Source organism: Euleptes europaea, chromosome 18, assembly GCF_029931775.1.
Source record: "Euleptes europaea isolate rEulEur1 chromosome 18, rEulEur1.hap1, whole genome shotgun sequence".
Taxonomy (NCBI): Eukaryota; Metazoa; Chordata; class Lepidosauria; order Squamata; family Sphaerodactylidae; genus Euleptes; species Euleptes europaea.
The window spans coordinates 11,299,663-11,325,813 of record NC_079329.1 but is presented as its reverse complement, the minus strand read 5'-3'; the positions used below and the strand labels follow the sequence as shown (position 1 = coordinate 11,325,813).

The 26,151-nt window shown below is 49.6% G+C and overlaps 1 protein-coding gene across 1 annotated transcript; it reads left to right on the top strand.

Moving 5' to 3' along the window:
* Positions 1-911: 911 nt before the first annotated feature.
* On the top strand, positions 912-19,629 carry RASIP1 (Ras interacting protein 1). Its single transcript, XM_056863738.1, has 11 exons — positions 912-1,052; positions 3,726-4,306; positions 6,463-6,821; positions 8,134-8,781; positions 9,824-9,861; positions 12,223-12,374; positions 13,432-13,547; positions 14,231-14,471; positions 16,402-16,574; positions 17,696-17,843; positions 19,430-19,629. Exons 1-11 carry the CDS (start codon positions 919-921, stop codon positions 19,627-19,629), a joined length of 2,790 nt encoding a protein of 929 aa, XP_056719716.1. The 5' UTR covers positions 912-918.
* The last annotated feature ends 6,522 nt before the right edge of the window (positions 19,630-26,151 follow it).

The window sequence follows — 26,151 nt, the reverse complement described above, 5'->3', positions numbered from 1 at the left end:
GAGGTTGGCAACCCTAGGAATGAGGGTCCAGGCAGGATGGGTGGGGCCGCATAAGGCGAAACGAGGCAGAGGCGAGTCTGTGTCCTGCCTGGCCTGGAAAGGTTTAGAGGTGGCGGGCCTTATCACATGTCACACTCTGGCCTATCAGAGTTCAAGATGGCAAAGGTCAGACTGGTCATCCTGTCGTTTCTTCCTTGGCCAGTGGATAGGGTTGCCAACTGCCAGGCAGTAGCAGGGGATCTCCTGCTAATTCAACTGATCTCCAGCCGATAGAGATCAGTTCACCTGGAGAAAATTGCCACTTTGGTAATTGGACTCTATGGCATTGAAGTCCCTCCCCTCCCCAAACCCTGCCCTCCCAAAAATCTCCAGGTATTTCCCAACTCAGGCCTGGCAACCCTACCCTTGCTCAGGTTGATTGTTCTTTTCTACCACTGTTCCCAGCACTACAGTATCTTTGTTGAAATGGGGTGACCAGTACAGCAGCTTCTCCATAGATTTATGGAGGGTATTACTCTAGTGGCCACTTTATTTCCAGTCTGGTGTGGGAGGACATGAGTCTGGGTGTTATGGAAGCCACCTGAGGTAGAGCTAGGGTTGCCAGGTCCCTCTTTGCTACTGGCGGGAGGTTTTTGGGGCAGAGCCTGAGGAGTTTGGGGTTTGGGGACGGGAGGGACTTCAACGCCATAGAGTCCAATTGCCAAAGTGGCCATTTTCTCCAGGGGAACGGTTCTCTATCGGCTGGAGATCAGTTGTCATAGCAGGAGATCTCCAGCTAGTACCTAGAGGTTGGCAACCCTAGGTAGAAACCCTTGAGGCTAGAACGGCCACGTCTGTTGAGAATCAGCCTTTGATGGGGGATGTGTGTGTCTCTCTCTCTTCATATCCACCTTTTAAAAGTGCCGGGTCCTTCTGACCATGTTCTCGGACGAACGAAAAGACGGGAGCCCCCGCTTTGGGAAACTTCACTTTCCTGTTGGCCTTTGGATCAATTCCCCGAAGAAACACTTTGCCAAGCTTGGTCGCAGGTGGCCCAGCGTGGGGTCGGTCAAGTAAGTGGCTTTCTCACGGGCCCAGCTAGGCTGGAGTCAGTCCCAATTTGTTCTACCTCTCTCCCACCCTAGGGTTGCCAGGTCCCTCTTCGCCACCGGTGGGAGGTTAGGGGGCAGAGCCGGAGGAAGGCGGGGTTTGGGGAGGGGAGGGACTTCAATGCCATAGAGTCCAATGGCCAAAGCGGCCATTTTCTCCAGGTGAATTGATCTCTTATCGGCTGGAGATCCGTTGTAATAGCAGGAGATCTCCAGCTAGTACCTGGAGGCTGGCCACCCTATTACTCCACCACCTCTACTAAACAGCTATCTGTGTTCTGCTGGCTGTAAAGAAATTTGGACAGCCCCTAACAGGCGTTCGCTTCCGATTAAGCAGCGCATATGTGCAGCAGCTATTGTCTGGGTCTGCAGCACACTGGGAACCACGTACTCCAAGCCATGGCATTTGATGAGTGGCTCTTAACTCAAACATCCCACCCAGGGGGTTAATAGAAAACCTACGCAAGCGGAAAGCGTATAGGACATTTATTATGCCAAACAGAAGTGTGAGGCCGGTGCTAATGAAACTTCTTTGGAACACATCTGAGCAGGCAATATGGAAAGTGGGGAGATGAGAGATTTTGATTAACATTTTGATTAAACGAGAAGTGCAGACAGGACTGCCGATTATGGAGGGACTTGCCCACCCATAAGGTCACATTTCCATATGCGTTTCCCTGTGTGGTGGGCATCCATTTATAATTACACTGTTCCTTTATAATTACACTGTCCCCCTAGAGAGCCAGCGTGGTGTAGTGGTTAAGAGTGGTGGTTTGGAGCGGTGGACTCTGGTCTGGAGAACCGGGTTTGATTCCCCACTCCTCCACATGAGCGGCAGAGGCTGATCTGATGAACCAGGTTGGTTCCCCCACTCCTCTACATGAAGCCAGCTGGGTGACTTTGGGCTAGTCACAGCTCTTTCAGCCCCACCTACCTCACAGGGTGTCTATTGTGGGGAGGGGAATGGAAGGTGCTTGTAAGCCGGTTTGATTCTTCCTTAAGTGGTAGAGAAAGTCGGCATATAAAAACCAACTTTTCTTCCTTCATTTTATCCTCCTGAAATTTCTGAGGTGGGTTAAGCAGAGAGGCCCTGGCTTTGTGGCAGAACAGATATTTGGCCATAGGTCTCCCTAGGGTTGCCAGGTCCTTCTTTGTTACCAGCGGGAGGTTTTGGGGGCAGAGCCTGAGATGGGCAGGATTTGGGGAGGGGAGGGACTTCAATGCCATAGAGTCCAATAGCCAAAGCGGCCATTTTTTCTAGGTGAACTGATCTCTATCGGCTGGAGATCAGTTGTAATAGCAAGAGATCTCCAGCTAGTACCTATAAAAACCAACTCTTCTTCTTCTACCTGGAGGTTAACTCTAAATAAAGATCAGCACATGGGCTCAGTATACTATGACCAATGTAAAGTTCAACCAATACAAATTCTCAACAAATTATTAGTACCACATAACTTATTTACTCCTTATATCAATCAATATATTCAGGTATTAACCGCATGCCTAAACTTATCTAAATCCCACACAAAATACACAACCACACAATTATACATAAGCTTGACTTAGCTATATTGCACGAGACCAAATCAGCATACAGCCGTCAATCTGGAATGTAAATGCAACTGTGGTAAAGGTAAAGGTCCCCTGTGCAAGCACTGGGTCATTCCTGACCCATGGGGTGGCATCACATCCTGACATTTACTAGGCAGACTTTGTTTACAGGGTGGTTTGCCAGTGCCTTATTCCACAATTCCGTGATAATTCAGTCAGGCGCGCAGTTCATCAGGTAAAGTCTATGATCGTCTGCTAAGCAGCAACACCGTCTGTAGTCCACAAGACAAGGACGTGTGATCGATCCCAAAACCACGTTTCGTATCAGGCACCGTTCTCACACATTATGTCCATAGTAGCATCTGAAATTGATCACCCCCACTGAAGGGAAAGATACGTGAAGTTGGTCAATTTCAGATGCTACTATGGACATAATGTGTGAGAATGGTCCCTGACCAGGAGCATCATTAACAATTTGTGGATGAATGGCCTCAAGAATATCTGCATTTAGGCAAGCTGATGAAGGATACGAAATGTGGTTTTGGGATCGATCACACATCCTTGCCTTGTGGACTACAGACTGTAGACTTTACCTGATGAACTGCACGTCTGACTGTATTATCATGGAATTGTGGAACAGTTGGATTTACATTCCAGATTGACGGCTGTATGCTGATTTGGTCTAGTGTGATATAGCTAAGTCAAGCTTATGTATAATTGTGTAGTTGTGTATTTTGTGTGGGATTTAGATAAGTTTAGGCAAGCTGTTAATGCCTGAATATATTGATTGATGTAAGGAGTAAATAAGTTATGTGGTACCGGTACTAATAATTCGTTGAGAATTTGGATTGGTTGAACTTTGCATTGGTTATAGTATACTGAGCCCACGTGCTGATCTTTATTGAGAGTTAACCCCATTTGCAGCATAGGTTATTGTTTTGTATTAGTACCTGGAGGTTGGCAACCCTAGGTCTCCTCCATCTGAACCCAACAGTCCAGCTGCCGGTGTCTTCCCCGCTGAACCCAACAGTCCAGCTGCCGGTGTCTTCCCCACTGCCTCTTCCAGGCTCTCGATCCTATTTGCAGGTCTACATCATCAGACACCGCCAGCCGTGGCAGTGAGCCCGTGGAGATGCGCCCGGCCACCAAGAACAAGGCCAGCCGACACAAGAGGCTCTCGACGCTCTTCCTGCGAGGAGGGACCGGAGGGCCAAGTGGCGGGGGCGGAGGTCGCTGGGCCAGTGAGAAGAAGCTGGCCGACTTCATCGAACCGCTGCCCGAAGACCGAGTGCAGCCCCCGTCGCAGGGGGAAGTCCCGGGGGTCCTGAAAATCTACGGCGGGGACATCTCCACGGGGGCCAATTACAAGAGCGTGCTGGCCACCGCGCGCTCCACTGCCCGTCAGCTGGTGATCGAAGCGCTGGAACGCTATGGGGTGGCGCAGCCCAACGCGGAGGATGCCTACGTGTTGTGCGACGTGGTGGGCAGCGTCCACGGCACGGACAGCTCCTGGCAGGCCCAGTATCTTCGGGCAGTGGGCGACTCCGAACGGCCGCTCGTGCTGCAGGACGTGTGGAAGCCCAAAACCGGCTGCACTCGCCGTTTTGAGATCCGCCGGCGCTGCGATGTGGAGAAGATGGCGGAAGGAGAGGATGATGACGGCTCCGGTGAGTGGAGGGTGTCGAACTTACAAGGAACTGCCAGAGGAATCTGTCCCAGCAGCCTTTCCCCTGCAGTGCCGGATCTGCCTTTCCGAATTTCATGAGCTTTTCCAATTCTCCAGAAGCTCTTGTATTTAACTGAAAAAAAGTTTCTGGTCCTCATGACTGTGAAGAAGAGCTCAAAAGCTTGGCAGTTGCTAGGGCCGTTGCCTGATTAGAGAACTCCTAGTTGATTGATATGAATTTTACTTCATTAATCAATTAAATTTACCTAAATTTGCATATATGTCTGAAGAAAAAGGCACATTTCTCCTTGTTTTTATGTAATCCTCATGCATGTGATAACAGGTCCCATTTTAGAAGAAGCAATCCACATGTGTGTGAAAGAAGAAGGCTTGCCTCTTCTAAGATAATACCAGCATCCTATAGTTTTTTGGAAAATGTTGTATTGAAAGTCATTAATGCATTAAAAGCCCTGACCTGGATGGCCCAGGCTAGCCTGATCTTGTCAGATCTCAGAAGCTAAGCAGGGTGGGCCATGGTTAGTACTTGGATTTGAGACCACCAAGGAATACTAGGGTTGCTGTGCAGATGAAGGCACTGGCAAAACCACCTCTGTTAGTCTCTTGCCATGAAAATCCCAAAAGAGGTCGCCATAAGTCGGCTGCGACTTGAAGGCACTTTACACACACCCAATACATTAAAAATCCATCACCCAATCAATCATGGCAACTTTTTAGTCAATTAAAAATAATTTTAATCAATTTAGCCAGGGCCAGTTCCAGGTTTTGATGGGCCTTGGGCATAGAGTGCTCCTGGCCCCCTCGCCTCTCCTGTGCCCACCACCAGGACCTCCGCTCACACCTCCCGTCCTGTAACCCGCACCTGCCTGTGTCTCCTTCCCCTGCCTGCTCATGGCCCCTCCCACCGCCACCTGCATGCCCTTTCCTCAATGGTGCTGGGAAGGGTTGTGTGGCTGGCAGTGCCTCTGCTGTGACTGTCACCCTGGCAATGCTGGGCCGCCCAAGTAGCTAGGCGCCCAGGAGGGGGAGCGTTTGCCTGCCAGTGGGCAAAGGAAGGACGCACAGGCAGGTGGTAGATAGGGTTGCCAGCCTCCAGGTACTAGCTGGAGATTTCCTGCTATGACAACTGATCTCCAGCTGATAGAGATGGGTTCCCCTGGACAAAATGGCCACTTTGGCAATTGGACTCTGGCATTGAAGTCCCTCCCCTCCCCAAACCCCGTCCTCTTCAGGCTTCGCACCAAAAGCCTCCTGCCGGTGGCAAAGAGGGACCTGGCAACCCTATTTATATCCCTAACCCAGTTAGAAATACATCCAGGGTTGGTTGGCCTATGGTAGACAATCAAGGTCAGTGGAATTCCCAGGGCGTCAGGAGAATGGCAATTCTTCCTTTGGCAGATGCAGCAAAGGAATCAGAGCGATTTGGGTATAGCCCATTATGCCTTCCCTTTCTTGGCCTCTGGCATGGTAAAATGCTCCTAACTAGCAAAAAAGATTATATACATGTATACAGTTTCTCTGTATTTTGCGTCACTGCTCACATAAATTAGGTTTTAGGTGGGGTCGAGAGCATTTTGGCATGGCATAACTCTGTTCTTGAGTCTCCCTCTTAAACAGCGTCGGTTTACCATTTCTTTTTTTATATATTTTTTATTTTTATTAATTTTATAACATAAAACAAAACAAACAAACACAACAATAATAACATATTAAAAAATAAAAAAGATAATACAAAAGAGTATCTATATTTACTAATTACGGTAATACATTCACAGATACCAAATTTTAAGCTTCAAAAAGATACCCCTTCAATCCTCCACCCACTGTAAAAAAGTCACCCATCACCCGACTTCCGAAGAAGTGTCTAAACAGTTTTTTTTTTTTAAATCTACTAACAGTAAAATATAAAATTATTAAAAACTAGTTTCTATAACTCACTAATTAAAGTAGTAAAATCAATTTTTGCCAGTTTATCCCAATATGTGGCGGCCTTTACCCAAGTTTTTTTTTTTAATTCTTCCATATCCTTTCCATGTAGGAATTCCGTTAGTTTGGCCATCCTCATATACCATTTCTAAGCAGGGCCAACTCGGCATCCGTCTTGTTTTCCGCCTCTTCCTATCTCTTCCTCTCTTGCAGGAACCAACTCCCAGACCCGCCGGCAGCAATCCCGCCGTTCCCGCGCCGCTTCAGGGGGCCACGTGGCCCCCAAGGAGAGGGCAGACAACCTCTCGCTCCGGCGCAGCATCAGCGAGATGAATCTCAGCACGAAGCGCCGCAGGGAGCGCAAAAACGTGCTCAGTATGGCGGTCGGTGAGCCTTCCGAAGGAGGCCCGGCTGAAGAGCCACGGACCAAGGGTGCTGAGGGCCTGTCGGCTCCTGCCTCCGACGAGACCCCCGTGGATTCATCCAATCTAGAGCAGCTGTCACAGTGCCTAATACAACCGCCAACCGAGCACCCCTATTTTCTGCAGTTGTTGGGCTACAATGAAAAGCAGGTAGGGATGATGGAAAGTTAGGTAGCTCTGCATTACCCTCTCCCCCCCCACCACCACCCTTTGACTGACAGAAACCAAGGCTTGAAGGGTTTAGCAATATTGTTGCCGCTGCCTAGCAACCCCCCAAATGGCCGTTGAGATCTCAGAATGTAGCCTTGCATGATCTTGGTGGGCATTCATCTCTTAAAGTTTCTAATATTTTGGGGAGAGGGGAGCTCCCCAATGATTGTTTGTTACATTTCACATTTTTCTGCAAATCTGGGTCTTCCCTCAGGGTTATGGAAAAGTCATTCTTGCCTGTCCCTGGCCCATTGTGTGGACTTTTCAAGCCATACTCGAAGGCCCAATTTAGGATTAGATATAATGATTTTAAAACACCTGGACCCTGAAATCTCTACTGGCCTGGTATCTGTGGTGGCATACAACATAGTCTTAACATTTGAAAACCAACAACAATAGCATGGGGCCCTATTTGGGTGGAAAGGTGGCATGAAAATGCTTTTAAAAATATTTTTTTTAACAAATAAAATAAATCTCAATAAGCGCCCTAAAATATCTCTTTACCAACTAGTGGAGGGCGGCAACAGAAGGGGACAATCTCTCTAGGGAGAGAGTTCCTCAGTTTTGGTGCCATGACCGAGAAGGTCCTCTCCTGGGTGGCCACCAACCTCAACCCAGAATGCAAAGCAGGGTCTTCAAACAGGGTTGCCAGGTCCCTCTTCGCAACTGGCGGGATGTTTTTGGGGTGGAGCCTGAGGAGGGCGGGGTTTGGGGAGGGACTTCAATGCCATAGAGTCCAATTGCCAAAGGGGCCATATCCTCCAGGTGAACTGATCTCTATCGGTTGGAGATCAGTTGTATTAGCAGGAGAGCTCCAGCTACTACCTGGAGTAGGTTTGCCAGGTCCCTCTGTCACCGGTGGGAGATTTTTGGGGCAGAGCCTGAGGAGGGTGGGGTTTGGGGAGGGGAGGGACTTCAATGCCATAGAGACCAACTGCCAAAGCGGCCATTTTTCTTCTGGTGAACTGATCTCTATCGGTTGGAGATCAGTTGTATTAGAAGGAGATCTCCTGCTACTACCTGGCAGTTGGCAACCCTAACCTGGAGGCTGGCAACTCTATCTTCAGAGCAGTGCCTCCCAAGGTGACCACAGTGGTTGGGTAGGTTCATAAGGCAGTAGGTGAGTTGACCCAATATGAGTTGAGTGAGTTGAGTGAGGGAGTGAGTTGACCCAATATGCCTATTGTTCCTAAGAATCTGGGTTGCTTTTCTATTGGCATTGCTCCATTTCCCCCTCCCCCCCTCCTTGCAGGAGTTTGTGATCCATGTGATGACACGCCGCCGACACATTTTTGGCCGCCCGGAACGCCGCCTGGCTGCAGACCAATCCAGCTATGTGGACACGTTCCTGAGCGCCCCGGACATCCTGCCCCGCCACTGCTGCGTAGTGTCTTCAGTGCCCCCCGCAGACCCCAGCCAGCCCCGGGGCTCGGCTATGGTGCGGCCTTTCCGCGGGGCGTCCATCACCCACAACGGCGCCCCGCTCCATCGCCAGGTGGAGCTGGCCCCCGGAGACTTGCTGGGGATGGGGCAGCATTTCCTCTTCATGTACAAGGACCCGCGAGCTGCGCCGGCTGCGCCGGCCTGGCTGCCCAAGGCGTGGGTGTCCCCGGGGCTGGTGGGGGCTTTGGCGTGCCAGGCCTGCGGCCGGTCCCTGCAGGAGCGGCAGGAGGCATTCCGGGCCTACCTCAAGAGCAGAGAACCGCAGCTGCGTTACCGACCCCAGGAGCAGGAGGCCCTCCTGGCTGAGATCGTCCGGCTCCAGGAAGCTCCAGGCTGCAGGTTGGGCCCCGCCTTCCTCTTTGGGCTCTGTCTGGACCACGCTGCACGGGAGCTGGAGCCAGGTCACCTGCCCAGGTTGATTGCCAGGATCGCTCAGCTGGTCAAGGAAGCTGTTTGGGTAAATGACAAACGCTGCTTGTTTCATGCTCTTTTATTCCTATTTGTAGGCCTCCCTTGTCTACCCGGACAGCGGTAAATAAAGATAGGCTGTTCACTTTGTGAAGTTGCAAGCAATTAGAACTAGGCTTGCTAACCTCCAGGTTGATCCATTTTTTGAGATCCGTGTGAGGAGCCTTGGTGGTCCATTGTCATTTCTTGCCTACTATGGTTTATTTAATTCAACTTAATTATTCGTGGCTGATGAAGCCCATAGCGAAACGTCCTTAATATGATCTAGACAACACATTCCGGTTCCATTGTTGGTTTCTGAACCTGAAGAAGAAAGTCTTCTAACCTACAAACGGCTTATAAACGGCATAGCAGAAGAAAAACGCTACCATTTTTGCTTGGACACTTACCTTTGGATAAGTCAATTTGACATTTTTTTTCCTCATTGAAGGGTCTCTTGTCAATTTCATCAGGCTGGGAAACATAAGGGATTTTCCCCCTAGTTTTTTGTGCATTTATATAGCATCCTTTCTTGTTTGTCATGTATGTACTCATGCAGTGATTTCTCATTGTTCATGATTTACGTCTGTACAAAAGTAAAGGCCGGGGAGGGGGGCTATGCAGTGTTCACCCCACAGCCAAAACACCCTCACCCACTTCTACCCACAGATATGTCGGGACATGCCTGTTTAAATGCAGCAGACAAGTGAACAGATTTCCTCATTTCAGTTTCAGTACCTTTATTGACATACCAAGGGCCATCAAAAAGAGTAAACCTAGCCACTATACATCATTTTACCTCGCCTCTTAATTACATCACCAAGAAATTTGGCTACAGATTCAATAATCTCAGAACTTTGGGAGGATAACAACAAGTTAAACTATCGTCGGCTTGATTAGCATAGTTTGATAGAAAAGGATCTAAAAGGGCAGCAATTTCCTCATTAGCTCTTCCAAGGCTTATTTTTCTATAGCTCGGGTCTGGCAAGGATGTAAAGATGATACGTGTTGGTTCCCGTCCACACCATTAATTTTTTTTTTATCCTTCCTAGGACAAGATAAAAGAGATTGGAGATCGGCAGCCGGAAAAGTGAGTGAGGGCGGAAGTTGTCTCATACTTGGCCTCTGAGGAGGTGCTGTTATGCGTGATGGGGTGCCACCCTCTTGGAATATACGTCTCTGACAGCGCAATCCTAAGCAGAGTTACACCCAGAGGTCAATGGGCTTAGACGTTGGAAACCGCTTCCCCTGACATGGATGGTCCAGGGTAGCCTGATCTTGTCAGGTTACGGAAGCTAAGCAGAGTCCGCCCTGGTTAGTACTTGGATGGGAGACCGCCAAGGAATATCAGGGTTGCTATGCAGAGGGAGGCAATGGCAAACCACCTCTGCTGCTCTCTTGCCAGCGTGGTGTAGTGGTTAAGAGTGGTGGTTTGGAGCAGTCAGGTTTGATTCCCCACTTCTACACACGAAGCCAGCTGGGTGGCCTTGGGCTAGTCACAGCTCTCTTAGAGCTCTCTCAGCCCCACCTATCTCACAAGGTGTCTGTTGTGAGGAGGGGAAGGGAAGGTGATTGTAAGCCGGTTTGAGTCTCCCTTTCGTGGTAGAGAAAGTTGGCATATAAAAACCAACTCTTCTTTGCAGAGGGAGGTAATAGCAAACGACCTCTATACATCTCTTGCCTTGAAAACCCTACGGGGTCACCATAAACTAAGTCAACTGTGACTTAACATCTCTTTACACACACACAATTTGTGAAACCAGGATATGGCCCACAGACAGTCATTAAAATCCTAGGGTGCCTCCAGAAATTCTGGTTTCACTGCTTTCAGTTTTTCCCCTGCCTCCCCCATAAAGGCCCATCTGTATCCCAGCCTGGACTGCAGAGAGGACAGCACCAGGAATTGAGCTGGGACGTCCATATTTGCACGTAACGTGAAACCATAGTTGAGACCGACTGTGGTTAAGAAACCAAACTTTGGTTTAAGATTAGGGTTGCCAATCGTAATGTGGGACTTGGAGATCTGGAATTCCAGCTCATCTCCAGAATACGGAAATCAGTTCCTCTGGAGAACATGGGTGCTTTGGAGGGTGGACTCTATGGGCGTTATTCCCCACTGAGGTCCCTTCCCCCCAAGCCCTGCCCTCTCCAGGTTCCATCCCCAAATCTCCAGGAATTTCTCAACCCAGAGTTGGTAACCCTATTTAAGAACCTGGTTTGATGTACCTTAACCTTAGTTAATGAGTGGCTGGCATTCAGACAATCACAGGTTAAATTAAACCATGTTTTTGCATAATGACTGAACACACATAAACACATGAAGCTGCCTTCTACTGAATCAGACCCTGGGTCCATCAAAGTCAGTATTGTCTATTCAAAACTCAGTAATATGGGTCTCCAGGAAGCGAAGAAGTTGATTAACACAAGGGTGGCAGACCTTGATAGAGCTAGCACACTAAGTCGGGCAAGGCGAGTATGTTCCACTTTTGCACTAGGAATTACCCCACCAACTATCCTCCTTTCATACATGAGTATTGTCTACTCAGACCGGCAGCGGCTCCCCAGGGTCTCAGGCAGGGGTCTTTCACATCACCTACTCGCCTAGTCCCTTTAACTGGAGATGCTGGGGATTGAACCTGGGACCTTCTGCATACCAAGCAGATGCTCTACCACTAAGCCATGGCCCCTCTTTCTGACTCTCCAGGGTCTCAGGCAGGGGTCTTTCACATCACCTACTCACCTAGTCCCTTTAACTGGAGATGCTGGGAAATGAACCAAGGACCTTCTGCATGCCAAACAGATGCTCTACCACTGAGCCATGGCCCCTCCCCTGACTGAACCAAGACTTTGCATCCTTTCTGTGGCAGACCAGAAGAGACCCATAGCCACATTGCTCTTTACAAAAAAATAGATAAATCAGGATACATTTGTGCTCCAGCGTTGGAGAGGAGGAATGCACAGCTATTTGTGGGAAGGTGTGCATTTTGTCCCTGATGTAAAATATAACGAAATAAGGTTGGGGAAACACAATATCCTCCATCTTGAGGGAAGATGTCAGGGCTGCGAGTAGCAAGCGGATAACAAATGCTCTGCACTGAAAATGGACTGTCCTGAAAGCTTCTTAAAAATATCGAGAATTCATAATTTCCAAGGAAGCGCCCAGAAAGACCTCCGTGCTCAGTGGGGCGCGACGTAAGGCAAACTGCAAATTCCCGAGTAACAAAACGAGAAGCGATTCTCCAAGTCCTTCGGGCGCAAAGTTCACAAATGTCAGGAAACTCTGAACTCCTGCTGAACTCTGAAAATGTGCGGAATGGGTTGCATCCCAAGCATCCAGCCCAGCTGTCTTTGTTACACCCCGGCCGAAAGGCAGCTGCTTCTCCATGGCAGGTGGGAGCAACCCCCCTGCCGCTCACTGTTAATCCACCCTCCTCTTGTCTGGTCCTCACAGCCAGCAAGACAAAGACGAGGTGGGCCAGCTCAGCATCGAACAAGTGGCGGCCGACTTGCGCCCCCTCATGTTGTGGATGGCCAACTCTATGGAGCTGCTCAACTTGGTGCAGAAGAGGGTCTTGGACATCGAGAAGGACCTAGACTTGGAGGGTGAGCCCAGGCATCCTGCATTCTCTAGGGTCATGGTAGGGTGGAGGGGCACCAGGCCGGTATGCTGTTAGGAGGGGAGGGTCTAAAAGGCAGGACTTCTTGAGTTTCTCCAGAAGATGATGGAGTGGGGGAAAGGGCTAGGATTCCTGGGTTGTCTGGAAAGGGCAGAAGAGCAAGAGAGGTTCGTGGGTTTCCTACAGAAGACTGGAAATAAGGCTGCTCTAAGGGCATCTGTGCCCTGACCTGGGGGGGTTACCGCATTATGTATTCCCAGCGATGTATCAAGAGTTTGAAAATTTTATAAAAAACATCGCTTTAAAAGGGTTTTTGGATACCACGGCTAAAAATGGTTGGAAGACGTCTTCACAGCTAAAGGGGCCAAACAAAGTGCGAACAGTATTTTTTATAACATTTTCAAACTCTTAATACGTTGGTGGGAATACATAATGCGGTAACTCCCCTGGATAGCCAGGATAGCCTGATCTCATCAGATCTCAGAAACTGAGCAGGGTCGACCCTGGCAAATATTTGGATGGGAGACCTCCAAGGAATACCAGAGCCATGCCGTGGAGGTAGGGTTGCCAGGTCCCTCTTCACCACCGGCGGGAGGATTTTTGGGCAGAGCCTGAGGAGGGAAGGGACTTAAATGCCATTGAGTCCTATTGCCAAAGCGGCCATTTTCTCCAGGGGAACTGATCTCTATCTGCTGGAGATCAGTTATAATAGCAGGCAATCTCCAGCTAGTTCCTGGAAGTTGGCAACCCTACGTGGAGGCAGGCAATAGCAAACCACCTCTGTTAGTCTCTTGCCTTGAAAACCACGGCACACACAAAAAGGCACCTGTACAGTAGTAGCCGTTCTTTGTCAGTTTTATACTGTCATGGCTTTCCCCAAGAATCCTGGAGATCATAGTCTGAAGCAGGTGCTGATAGTTTTCTTCTAGCAGTCCTTAGCCTGGCTCATAGAACCAGAGTTCTCAGGGTTTCCCAGGGAAAGAATTAATGTTGAACCAGCTCGCAGAGAAGATATCTGATTCTGTCTGTAATCATCCCTGCAGGGGTTTCCCACAACGCTTTGCTCTCCAGCGATCTGGAGACGTGTGATGAGGCGATGGCCGTCTTAGACGAGGTCATCATGTCCACCTTCCAGCAGTCTGTGTACTACCTCACTAAGGTGAGTGGCCTGCCCTGACGACGATTGGCTTCCCGCCTTCTCCTCCCAACTCACCCACTGGCCTGCCTTTTGCCATAGTCTGTGGTTGTTTATGCTTGGGTACTTTCAATCACCTTAGCCCCCGGTCTATCTTGGTTGTTCCTTGAAGTGATGCATGAGTTTTCCGTCCATTAGAGATGATGTCGCTGCCAGCCCTCCCAATGTCCAGGTCTTCCCTTTCCTCTATTAGCCCGATTCTTCCATCTCCCCTGAGCTCAACCCAGGTGAAATCCTCATGCATAAGGTAAAGTGCGGGACAGAGCCAATTACAAAGCAGCATGTCCAGAGGCGGGGACTGAAATACTTCCTGCTTCCTCAGAGCTCTTTCTGAGCAGAAGAAAATCTTTTTAAAACCGAGGCTTGGATTTGTCCCCCCCTTCCTTTCAGATTTCTCCTTTTTGTTGTTGTTCTTAAAATGCTTTTTTATGAAGCAATTGGTTTTTTTGGGGGGGGGATTTTCCCTCACAGGAAGCACTACAAGTAAGCCAATTACAAAGCAGCATGTCAAGGGGCGGGGGCTTGATTTCAGCTTGGAGACTGCTGGTGCATAGATTCCCAACAGGAAGGTGTGGGTCCAGCAAGCAACGAACCTCAGGTAAAACTCCCACGCATATGTTTTTAATCCCTTTTTCAACCCCCGGCAGACTCTATACTCCGCTCTTCCTGCATTGCTGGACAGTAACCCCTTCACAGCCGCAGCTGACCTGTCCCACGTGCCGGAGCTCAGCAGCATGCCAGAGGGGATCCAGGGGACCCTCGCCATCTACCAGGCGACGCTTGAGCTGACCCACAATTGCGACCTGCATCCTGACCTCGTCTCGCAGACCTTCGGGTACCTCTTCTTCTTCTCCAATGCCTCGCTCTTCAACACCCTCATGGAGAGAGGTGGGTCTGGACCACGTTCTTCTGGGGGTGAGGGCCCAAATCAGGAAGGGTGGGGGCGCGTTGGCAGTGAGACTCTTCCGTTTTCAAGGAAGAGACCAGTTTTTAACAGGGTTGCCAGGTCCCTCTTTGCCACCGGCGGGAGGTTTTGGGGGCGGAGCCTAGGGAGGGCGGGGTTTGGGGAGGTGAGGGGCTTCAATGCCATAGAGTCCAATTGCCAACGCGGCCATTTTCTCCAGGTGAACTGATCTCTGTCAGCTGGAGATGAGCTGTAATAGCAGGAAACCTCCTACTACTACCTGGAGGTTGGCTGGCAAAAAAGTAACACCTATACTGTAAAATGATTAGCTAGCAAAAAGGAACAGTGCAAGCTCAATACCATTCAAAGGCAATTCTATATTATACAAAATTGATAGACTACAAACAAGTGATCAAGTGTGAACACCCTTAAATGTGAACTAAACAAATCATCAATAACAAAACATCAACAGACAATATATGCAAACAGATACACGGCTGCTCGGAGAAGTCTTCACCGCCAGAGGCACCAAGAAGATACCATCACTTAGTTTACTAACTTTGATTCGCATATGGCAGTTCCATTGCTTGTTACAAGAATGTTGTGAATATGTTGAATAGTATTCAGCTTGCGCTGTTCAGTTTTGCTAACTACCTGGAGGTTGGCAACCCTATTAAGCCCCCTGTGCAAAAACCGGCGAGAGCCTTCAGAGGATCAGGTTGTGTTCTTTGCTCCTGTCCTGTGGAAGAACAAGAACCTCACGATATCCCCCCCTACACACACACACACACACACACACACACACATTTCCTCCTATTTTCTGTCCTGGTCTTTGGCGGAAGCAGGCTGTTTCCTGCGTGTCCCGGAGTTCAGGGCTGCCCTCAGCAGGACAGGAAATTACCAGGCTGAGGCGGCTCCTCATCTAGCATTTTGTGAGCTGGTGGGGGGTGGGAGCCTAAGAGCGAGCCATGGGCAGGAAAGCACTGGGCGGGCGGCGGGCGGCAGGGGCAGGGGACCATGAGGATGATCAGGGTCTGGAGACTGAGCCCTATGAGGAAAGGCTAAGGGGGGTTGGGAATGTTCATTGTGGAGGAGAGGAGGTTGAGGGGGGACACGATTGCTCTCTTTAAATATTTGAAGGGCTGCCAGATAGGGTTGCCAACCTCCAGGCACTAGAATACAAAAAAGCAAACAGCCTATGCTGCAAATGCGAATAGGCTATTAAATCAAAAGGCAGCACGAAGGCTCAATATTAAGTATGCAACAAATTCAATATTTATTCCTAAATCATTAATATATACACGTGTGTGTAAAGTGCCGTCAATACACGTATAGTTCCTAAAACTTAATATTGAGCCTTCGTGCTGCCTTTTGATATATAACTTCCAGGCACTAGCTGGAGATCTCCTGCTATTACAACTGAACTTTAGCTGATAAGAGATCAGTTCCCCTGGAGAAAAGGCCGCTTTGGCAATTGGACTCTATGGCATTGAAGTCCCTCCCCTCCTCAAACCCTGCCCTCCTCAGGCTCCAGCCCCAAAAACCTCCCTCCGGTGGCGAAGAGGGACCTGGCAACCCTACACTTAGAGGAGGGCAGCAGAGGACACGACTCGCAATTATGGGTTTACATTGCAAGCGCAAAGGTACCAGCTGGATATTTAGGAAGAAAAACGTTCACAGGAAGAGTTGTTCGACAGTGGAAGCGGCTACCTGGGGAGGTGGCGAGCTCCCCCTCACTGGCAGTCTTGAAGCAGAGGCTGGACAAGCTCTTGTCAGGGATGCTCTAGGCCGATCCTGCATTGAGCAGGGGGTTGGACTCAATGGCCGGTGCGGCCCCTTCCAACTCTATGATTCTGTGACCAAGACGCATGGCTCAGGATTTGTTCTCAGACCCCCCCTTCTTTCTCCCCCCAGGCAGTTCCCAGTCCATGTTCCAGTGGGCCAAGGCGGTGCAAATCCAGACCAACCTAGACCTGGTCCTTGACTGGCTGCAGGGAGTAGGCCTCGGGGACATCGCCACCGAGTTCTTCCGCAAGCTGAGCACCACGGCCAACCTGCTCTGCGTGCCCAAAAACAGCCTGCTGCAGGTGAACAGACGCCGGGCCTTCGCCCTCCTCCGAGCCTCAAAGGGAACGGGAGCCCAGGTCTGGGAACAGCTGGCTGGCTTGGGCAAGGGCAAAGGGCGCGGACGTTTGCTGCCGCTTTCCCCTCCTGAAGCTCACGATTTAAGCGTCTGATGAAAGGAGGGTGTGCTGGCAACCCTTTTGGTTTATTTTTTTAAAAAAAATTAATCATTTACGAGAGCCAGCGTGGTGTGGTGGTTAAGAGCAGTGGTTTGGAGCGGTGGACTTTAATCTGGGGAACCGGGTTTGATTCCCCACTCCTCCACACGAGCGACGGAAGCTAATCTGGTGAACCGGGTTGCTTTCTCCACTCCTACACATAAGGCCAGCTGGGTGGCCTTGGGCTAGTCACACTTTCTCAGCCCCACCTTCCTCACAGGGTGTCTGTTGTGGGGAGGGGAAGGGAAGGTGATTGTAAGCCAGTTTGATTCTTCCTTAAGTGGTAGAGAAAGTCGGCATATAAAAAACCAACTCTTATTATTACTATTATTTGGCACTTTGCATTCTCGCATGAGGGCCCAGGTATGGGAAGCAAATAGGGTCACCAATGCACAGGTAGGACCGAGAGATCTGCCATAATTTCAATTGATTTCCAAACGACAGAGATCCATTCCCTTAGAGAAAATGGCTGCTTTGGAGGGTGGACTGTATGGCATTAGACCCTGCTGAGATCCCTCTCCGCCCCAAACCCCACACTCCCCAGGCTATACCTCTGAGTCTCCAGGAATTTCCCAACCTGCATTTGGCAACCTTAATGGGTACACTTGAGTAGGGTTGACAAGAGCAGGGTAGACTGGGCCTGTTTGTTCCATTTTAAAACTAGATCCCCCCCACCTTTTATGACACAAGACACTGGATGTCTTGGAGGGGATTGAAATGGGTATAGTAAGTTTGTGCTGGGCCCAAAGGAATCATGTCTCTGTCTAGTATAGAGACATTATAACCCATTGAAGTCCCTCCCCTCCCTAAACCCCGTCCTCCTCAGGCTCCACCCCTTAAATCTCCAGGTATTTACCAACCCAGTGCTGGCAACCCTAGTTAGGGCATTATTGCTAACTGTTCTGCTGTGTTCTGCTTGTACATAGGCATCTTGGTCCCGCCTGAGAAGCGACTATCCAGCTCTGCTTCCAGCCCAGCTCCAGCACGTACTCCGGAATTACCAGCTGGGACCAGGCCGCCTGGCCCCCGAGGGCTGGGACCCACCAGAAGAAGAGAGAGATGAGATTGCACAGAGTGAGTGAGGAATCCCCTTTTTCCCCACACCCACATCTTTGTCACCCACCACCACTTACAATTGCCATTGGGGTTTTTTTTCTGTCAAGGGTTCTGTGTCGATGGAAATTCAGCAGGTGAAATTTTCTTCTGTAGAGGAAACAGTCTTATAAGCGCTTGTTTCTGCCCATGTGAGTGTGAGAAAGTTTTGTAGCCATCCCTGGTCACCTGCCCAGAGAGGCTTCTTTTCCTCTGCTCCATAATTTCTTACTCTCTCTGGGCATTACCACCAACAATTAACCAATTCTCTTCCAGGGATCCTGCCTGAGGGTTAGCACTGTCACTTTGCTGATTACAGGCTTAGCTCTAAGTTCGAGTCTCCCTCTCTTTTGCACTTGCTACAGAGGGGACTAACACACTTAGTTGTATGCTTTAGGAGGGCAGGGTAAATCTTTGTCTCCTCCTCCTTTTGACTTAGTAAGCATGGACTGAACAAGAGTTTTAACTTGCATCACAGAGATCAGATCAGCTGCCTTAAAAATATAAAGGAGGCTAATAAGAAAATAAAAAGCACACACAACCTAAGTAAACACAACTGACTGAGCAAGGGTCAAAGAAAAGGTGATACAAATACAGTCCTCTGCTCCTGAATCTTACATACCCCAGAAAAAAAGGATAGGCTGTTCGCTTTGTGAAGTTGCAAGCAATTAGAACTCATCCATTATCTTAGTGTTAGCATCTGGGGTTTCCCCCTTTTCTATTTCAGCATTGCGTAGCAATGGCTGCTTTCTGGAAACAATGGCTTCCTTCCTTCTCCTCGTTGTACAAAACGGTGAAGAGAAAATGTGCCCCCCTTTTGCAGACCCTAATTCTTTTCCTATCTGCAACTCTACACTTTGGCTTCCCGCAGCTCTCTATAGCTTTAGGTGTGACTATAGGTGAAGTCTGATGCTGTGTGCCTTTTGTTCTTCACTGGCCAGGGTCATCTGCATTTCTATGTCACTGGCTGATTGTATCTGAGAAGTGACTCATGCCCATTTCTCTTTCTCTTCTCCCCACCCCCTTGCCAGCCAGCAAAAGGTACCTTATGTATTCTGAGCCTGTACAGAGTGCAAACCTAAAAATTATCCCCTTTGGATTGTGAACCTTGGCATCAATCTTGGGGTGTAAGGCATTTTTGCACAGCCCCCGTCACTGTGTTCTCCACTGCTGGGAAAGAATCCCCTCTATTCCAACTCTGTTCCCTTGTTTTCCCTCTGGAGCTGCACCATCTCCCTCCCCCCAACAAGTGAAATGGAATGTGGCTGCATTTGGTACTGCTTGCTAAAAATGGGCTCTTAACACCTCTTGTAGTACTTAACAGAGGGTGTGGCTAGGGTCGAATGAGGGTAGAGCTACTGGTGCAGCTGCCCAGGACAGCAAAATCTGAGGAAATGCAGAGTTCTAGAATTCTAATTGTATATATTTTTAACTGGATGTTTTGTGTGTGTGTGTGAAGGGAACAAATATTTAAGTCTGCTCAGAATGCCAAAAATATCTAATCACGATTCCGTCTTCATTTTATAAACCAAGTGCTGCCTTTCCGGTTCTTTCCTCCCACGTCCCAGGCGATATATTTGAGAGCTTCACTGACCACCCACCCCTGATTCTCCCATGCGACGGTTTCCGCTTGCGCCTCTCGGAGCCGGTGACCGACGACGTCCTCCATCGGCAGCTTGTACGCCTGCGTCGTTTTCTGTGGGAGCTGGAGCGCGAATCCCTCCCGGCCAACCAGCGGGCAGTCTACGGCCTGGATTCCAGCCAATGAGAAGGAGGGGACGGCAACAGCATTCAAGATGGTTTCGGGTCCTCAGGAAGCCCTTGCCAGAATATTTCCCCCAGGATTTTGGAAGAGGCGGAAGAACCTCAAACCCTTTGGTTTAGCTGATAACGGGATTGCCCTGAAGTTCGAAGGTCATTTACCACATCCGAGGTCAGGGAAAAAATGGCCACTGTTTGCTGTTATCACCTCAGCTCTTTGTCACCTGATGTCAGCTTCATATTTGGGAGAACGGTAGCATTTTCCCACCTCAAACTCGGCTGCTCTTTCGGGCCCCAGGTCACACTGTCCCAAACGATGTATTCCTTTCCTCAGGCCAATAAAATTATTCATTGAGACCAAGAAAAACCGGACAGATCATCTCGATGTAAAGGGAGCTTCCAAATCCTACACATAATTCTCAGAAAAGTGGAACAGCTGCCAGAGACGGGACAAGAGAATATTGGAGGAGAGGGATAGAACCGGCTACTCTCGTCTCTGTAGCGTGCACTGATTTGGTGAACATTGTCTGTGTGTGACACTGAAATCCCGGGATGCATGGGGGCTGGGAGCAGGGACTTCTGGTGTCTTCCATACAGGCCTTTTGGTGTCCCTAGGACGTGCCTCTTTCCATTGTCCCAGACCGCAAGCGCTATCTTTGTCGACGGGCGTCAGGGCCCACGGCTGCTCCTGGAATTAATCTTTGAAACCTGAGCCCGGGAAAGACCTATGAGCTCATTCGGCCCACTACTACCACCACCACTGGGTAGATTGCCCAGCAAAAGGGATCAGACCCAGAGGCTGGCTTGGGAGAGGTCCGAGGGATTTCTCAGCCAGGTCACGAGAATCCAGAATTTGGGAGACTGCAGAGGAGCAGGAAAGCATACCTAAGCGGCACAAATTGCAAGCCCCCCACCCCCCGCTCCTCATTCCCTAACAAAAACATTGCATGCATACCCCAGTTCCTGGAGCAATGTGTATGCATATATCTCCAAAAGTGTTACAAACAACTCATGCACTCACACAGAAAACCTCACACACTTGTTCCGTGTCCACAGATATAGCCAGTATTTTACTTTCTGTCACATACTCATGAACCTGCCTTTTTCTAAGTCACACGAGTGGTCTAAGCCAGGAGTGTCTCCAGAATCTCTTGGCAGAGCAAGGGCTTTCCTAGCACCTGCTCCACCTGAGAACCTTTTTACAGGGAGATGCCGGGGATTGAACCTGCAACTCTCTGTATACAAGGCTGGGGCTCTGCTGGTCAGCTTCAGCCTCTGTACATAAAACTAGCATTCCATGGGTTGTTAGGCATGGCACGTGGCTCATGCGCCTTCTCTCTCTCTCTCAGACACAATATGCCAATGCATTTGTATTGGCAAACGGAGACGGAGGGGCCCCGGCAACTAGAGGGGGCCGTCTTCCCCTTTTAAAGTGCAGGCTAGCCATGAGTAGGAAGGATCAGGGGCCCCCTCCCCCGCATTGTGTGAATTTCAGAGTGGGGAAAGCAAGTGTGTGCGTATGAGTGTGTGTATCTGTGAGTAAAAAAAGTCTCATGAGACGCAGGAAAGCCAGTGTGTTCAAAACTGGTGCATGGAAACAATCTCATAAGAACATAAGAAAGGCCATGCCGGATCAGACCCAGACCCATCAAGTCCAGCAGTCTGTTCGTACCATCGCCAACCAGGTGCCTCTAGGAAGCCCCCAAACAAGACGACTGCAGCAGCACCGTCCTGTCTGTGTTCCACAGCACCTCATATAATAGGCCTGCTCTTCAGATCCTGGAGAGAATAGGTATGCATCAGGACTAGTATCCATTTTAACTAGTAGCCATGAATACCCCTCTCCTCCATGAATATGTCCACTCCCCTCTTAAAGCCTTCCAAGTTGGTAGCCATCGCCACATCCTGGGGCAGGGAGATCCACAATTTATGCATTGTGTGAAGATCTCTCTCTAGCCTTCACACACTGACACCCATAATACATTCACCCTTTTGCACTGTAGACTGGTTCTGCTGAGCTCACTTTCCCAGGCCTACTGCGCAACTTAGGCTGCTGCATCCCAATAGTGTTTGTGTGTGTGTGTGTGTGTGGTGGTGGGTGTAAGTCTTTTTCATACCCACCAGGAGGGGTCAGTGTTGCTCATCTAGTGACACTTAATCTGCTTAAACTTTTCCAGGCAGACACAAACACACACACTGTTTAGGACACATCTGCATTTCAGCCTCTCTCTCTTTCACACACCCACACCCTGTTTCGTTCTGGTTGGGCTCCAGAGGAAGGTGAGCGGGGGGGGGGTGCCCAGGGGCAGGGCCCGAAGCAGGGGGCAGGGCGAGGGAGCATGTCTGACTTTAAATACCCTGGTCAGAACCTGATCCGCCACGTCAGTGAAATCCAGCGTGGGCCTGGGACGGCTGGCGACAGGTGACACCTGCTGTGCGAAGCAACGCGCCCTGTGGCCCGACAGCAGCCGCGGGGAAAGGGCAAAGGGGAGCCGGCGAGTGACCACCACAGTCACTCGGGGTCTTCTTTGCCGCACCGGTCGCCGGAGACGAGGCCCTGGCCAGTGTGCCTTTCAGGCTACCCGGGATAACAACACAGGATGGGGGGACGCCTGTGCCCGGCCTCCAGCCAGGATCACGTTTCCTGCCTGATAAATACAACCAGGGACTTCTGGCAAGGCCCCAGGCGAGAAAGACCAAGAGTGCCTCTGAGCGGGTGCAGAGAGCCAGCGTGGTGTAGTTGTTAAGGGCGGTGGTTTGGAGCAGTGGACTCTGATCTGGAGAACCGGGTTCGATTCCCCACTCCTCCACATGAACGGTGGACCTAATCTCCAAACTCTGAATGGGGGCTGAGTTTTGAGTATTTGGATGGGGGAAATGTGCATCTAGAGAGCAGCAAATCCCAGGCAAAACTTCCCATGCTTAAATGGCCCTTTAGAGGCCCTAAGAACTGAAAACAGTGGTTCTCAACCTTTTTTGCTCCATTTCCCCCTTTCAACATTGTTCAGAATATAATTTCCCCCTTCCCACTCTAACTCAAAAATAAAAACACACTACAAATTTACAGATTGTACATAATCTACAGGACATCACACTTTGCTGAATAGTGTTCCCAATTCCCCCCCAACCCTAAAATTGTCCCCCCCAGGGGGAATTCTCCCCTTGTTGAAAACCCATGACTTAAAAGGTTTTGGTGCCCCCATAGATATGTAAAAAACAACAATGAAGATTAAATTACTTAATAATTTAATAGTAAATTGCTTAATAATGAAAATGTGCATCTAGAGAGTCGCAAATCCAAGGCAAAACTCCCATGCTTAAATGGCCTAAGAACATAAGAAACACCCTGCTGGATCAGACCCAGGCCCAAGTCCAGCAGTCTGTTCACACAGTGGCCAACCAGGTGCCTCTAGGAAGCCCCCAAACAAGACAACTGCAGCAGCACCGTTCTGCCTGTGTTCCACAGCCCCTAAGATAATAGGCATGCTCCTCTGATCCTGGAGAGAATAGGTATGCAGCATGACTAGCATCCATTCTAACTAACAGCCATGAATACCCCACTCCTCCATGAATACGTCCACTCCCCTCTTAGAGCCCTCCAAGCTGGCAGCCATCACCACATCCTGGGGCAGGGAGTTCCACAATTTAACCATGCGTTGTGTGAAAAAAATACTTCCTTTTATCTGTTTGGAATCTCTCAGCCTCCAGCTTCAGCAGATGACCCCGCGTTCTAGTATTATGGGAGAGGGAGAAAAATTATGGGAGAGGGAGGTAGCAAAGTGTGATGACCTGTAGATTGTGTGTGTGTGTGTGTGTGTGTGTGTAAAGTGCCGTTAAGTCGCAGCCGATTTATGGCGACCCCTTATGGGGTTTTCAAGGCAAGAGACTAACAGAGGTGGTTTGCCAGTGCCTTCCTCTGTAGAGCAACCCTGTAGATTATATACAACCTGTAAAATTGTAGATAATTCACAGTGGGTAGCCGTGTTAGTCTGTCTGCAGTAGTAGAAAAGAGCAAGAGTCCAGTAGCACCTTAAAGACTGACAAAAATATTTTCTGGCAGGGTATGAGCTTTCGTGAGCTGTGGCTCACGAAAGCTCATACCCTGCCAGAAAATATTTGTGTTAGTCTTGAAGGTGCTACTGGACTCTTGCCCTTTTCTACATTTAGATACATTTAAATACATTTTGATACATTTAGATACATTCAGATACCGGAAGAAGTGAGCTGTGGCTCACGAAAGCTCACACCCTGCCAGAAAATATTTGGGTTAGTCTTGAAGGTGCCACTGGACTCTTGCCCTTTTCTACATTTAGATACATTTAAAAACATTTAGATACATTTAGATACATTCAGATACCGGAAGAAGTGAGCTGTGGCTCCCGAAAGCTCACACCCTGCCAGAAAATATTTGTGTTAGTCTTGAAGGTGCTACTGGACTCTTGCCCTTTTCTACATTTAGATACATTTAAATACATTCAGATACATTCAGATACCCGAAGAAGTGAGCTGTGGCTCCCGAAAGCTCATACCCTGCCAGAAAATATTTGTGTTAGTCTTGAAGGTGCCACTGGACTCTTGCCCTTTTCTACATTTAGATACATTTAAATACATTCAGATACATTCAGATACCCGAAGAAGTGAGCTGTGGCTCCCGAAAGCTCACACCCTGCCAGAAAATATTTGTGTTAGTCTTGAAGGTGCTACTGGACTCTTGCCCTTTTCTACATTTAGATACATTTAAATACATTCAGATACATTCAGATACCCGAAGAAGTGAGCTGTGGCTCCCGAAAGCTCATACCCTGCCAGAAAATATTTGTGTTAGTCTTGAAGGTGCCACTGGACTCTTGCCCTTTTCTACATTTAGATACATTTAAATACATTCAGATACATTCAGATACCCGAAGAAGTGAGCTGTGGCTCCCGAAAGCTCACACCCTGCCAGAAAATATTTGTGTTAGTCTTGAAGGTGCTACTGGACTCTTGCCCTTTTCTACATTTAGATACATTTAAATACATTCAGATACATTCAGATACCCGAAGAAGTGAGCTGTGGCTCCCGAAAGCTCATACCCTGCCAGAAAATATTTGTGTTAGTCTTGAAGGTGCCACTGGACTCTTGCCCTTTTCTACATTTAGATACATTTAAATACATTCAGATACATTCAGATACCCGAAGAAGTGAGCTGTGGCTCCCGAAAGCTCACACCCTGCCAGAAAATATTTGTGTTAGTCTTGAAGGTGCTACTGGACTCTTGCCCTTTTCTACATTTAGATACATTCAGATACCTGAAGAAGCGAGCTGTGGCTCCCGAAAGCTCACACCCTGCCAGAAAATATTTGGGTTAGTCTTGAAGGTGCCACTGGACTCTTGCCCTTTTCTACTACTGAAAAATTGTAGTTTGTTTTTAACAACTTCTTGGGAAGGGGGGAATTATATTCTGAATAATGGCGGAAGGGGGGGGAAGGGGGCCCAAAAGGTTGAGACCCGCTGGCCTAAAGGTCTTAATCCGGCCCTGCTCGAGCGAGCCTGGCTTCCCCGGGGCAAGCGTGAGGTCTAGCGCCCTGCGTGGCACGAAAGGGCTCCTTGGAGCCAGGACTCCTGGGTTCCTTGGAGGGGAGGGGGAGAGGGGGAGGGGAGGGGGAGGGAAAAGGGGAGGGGGGGTCTGCCGGGCCAGCAGGCGGTGCTCTGGGATCTGCCGGGGGGGGGGGGCTGCCCTGCTGAGCCAGCAGCGCGTTCCGGGTGTCGGGTGTCGCGGCAGGTGGCACCCGCGGGGAGGGGGGCGGCCAGCACGGCAGGGGGCGTCCCAGCTGCCGGGGAGGGGGGCCGGGTGGCGTCTGACCCCCCCCACCCCACCCCCTCCGGAGCTCCCTGCGCTCGCCTCCTCCGCCTGCCACCCTCACCTGGGCACGGGCAGCGAGGGAGAGAAGGACAGCCCGCCCCTTCGGAGAGGCGGCCGGACCCTCCCAGAGCAGCCGTCGGGGGAAGCCGGGGCGGCCAGGCAGGCGATCCCCGAAGCCCAGCGCCCAGGGAAGGTCTCTCTCGCGTCCGTTCCGGTGAGCAGGACGCCTGGGTGCTTCGGGGGGACGGGGGGGACGCCTTGCCTTTGATTTCCAGCTCCTCCGACCCGAGATCTGGAGCGCAACCTGCAGAAGGCAAAACCACATTTACAACACCGTAGAATAGTAGAAAAGGGCAAGAGTCCAGTAGCACTTTAAAGACTAACAAAAATATTTTCTGGCAGGGTATGAATTAACACCGTAGAATGTCAACAGCCTTCAGTTTGCAAGATCTGAGCCATTTGCAAGATCTGAGCAAGGCTGTGCAAGATAGGACGTTTCGGAGGACTTTCATTCATGGGGTCGCCGTGAGTCGGAAGCGACTTGATTAAAAGAAAATGGACAACGTCATAGAATGTTGAAACATTAAAAAGGTGCATAAGATAAAAGCAAAATTGACGACATCGTAGCATGTTGAAATATGAAAAAGATAAATAAGATAAAAACAACATTTACAGCATCATAGAAT

Excerpts from the sequence above, each read along its gene's own strand:
- RASIP1 (XM_056863738.1), top strand. The coding sequence starts at position 919 with ATGTTCTCGGACGAACGAAAAGACGGGAGCCCCCGCTTTGGGAAACTT. Across the intron at positions 8,782-9,823 it reads TGGTCAAGGAAGCTGTTTGG|GACAAGATAAAAGAGATTGG; the intron begins GTAAATGACAAA and ends TATCCTTCCTAG. Across the intron at positions 14,472-16,401 it reads CAACACCCTCATGGAGAGAG|GCAGTTCCCAGTCCATGTTC; the intron begins GTGGGTCTGGAC and ends TTCTCCCCCCAG.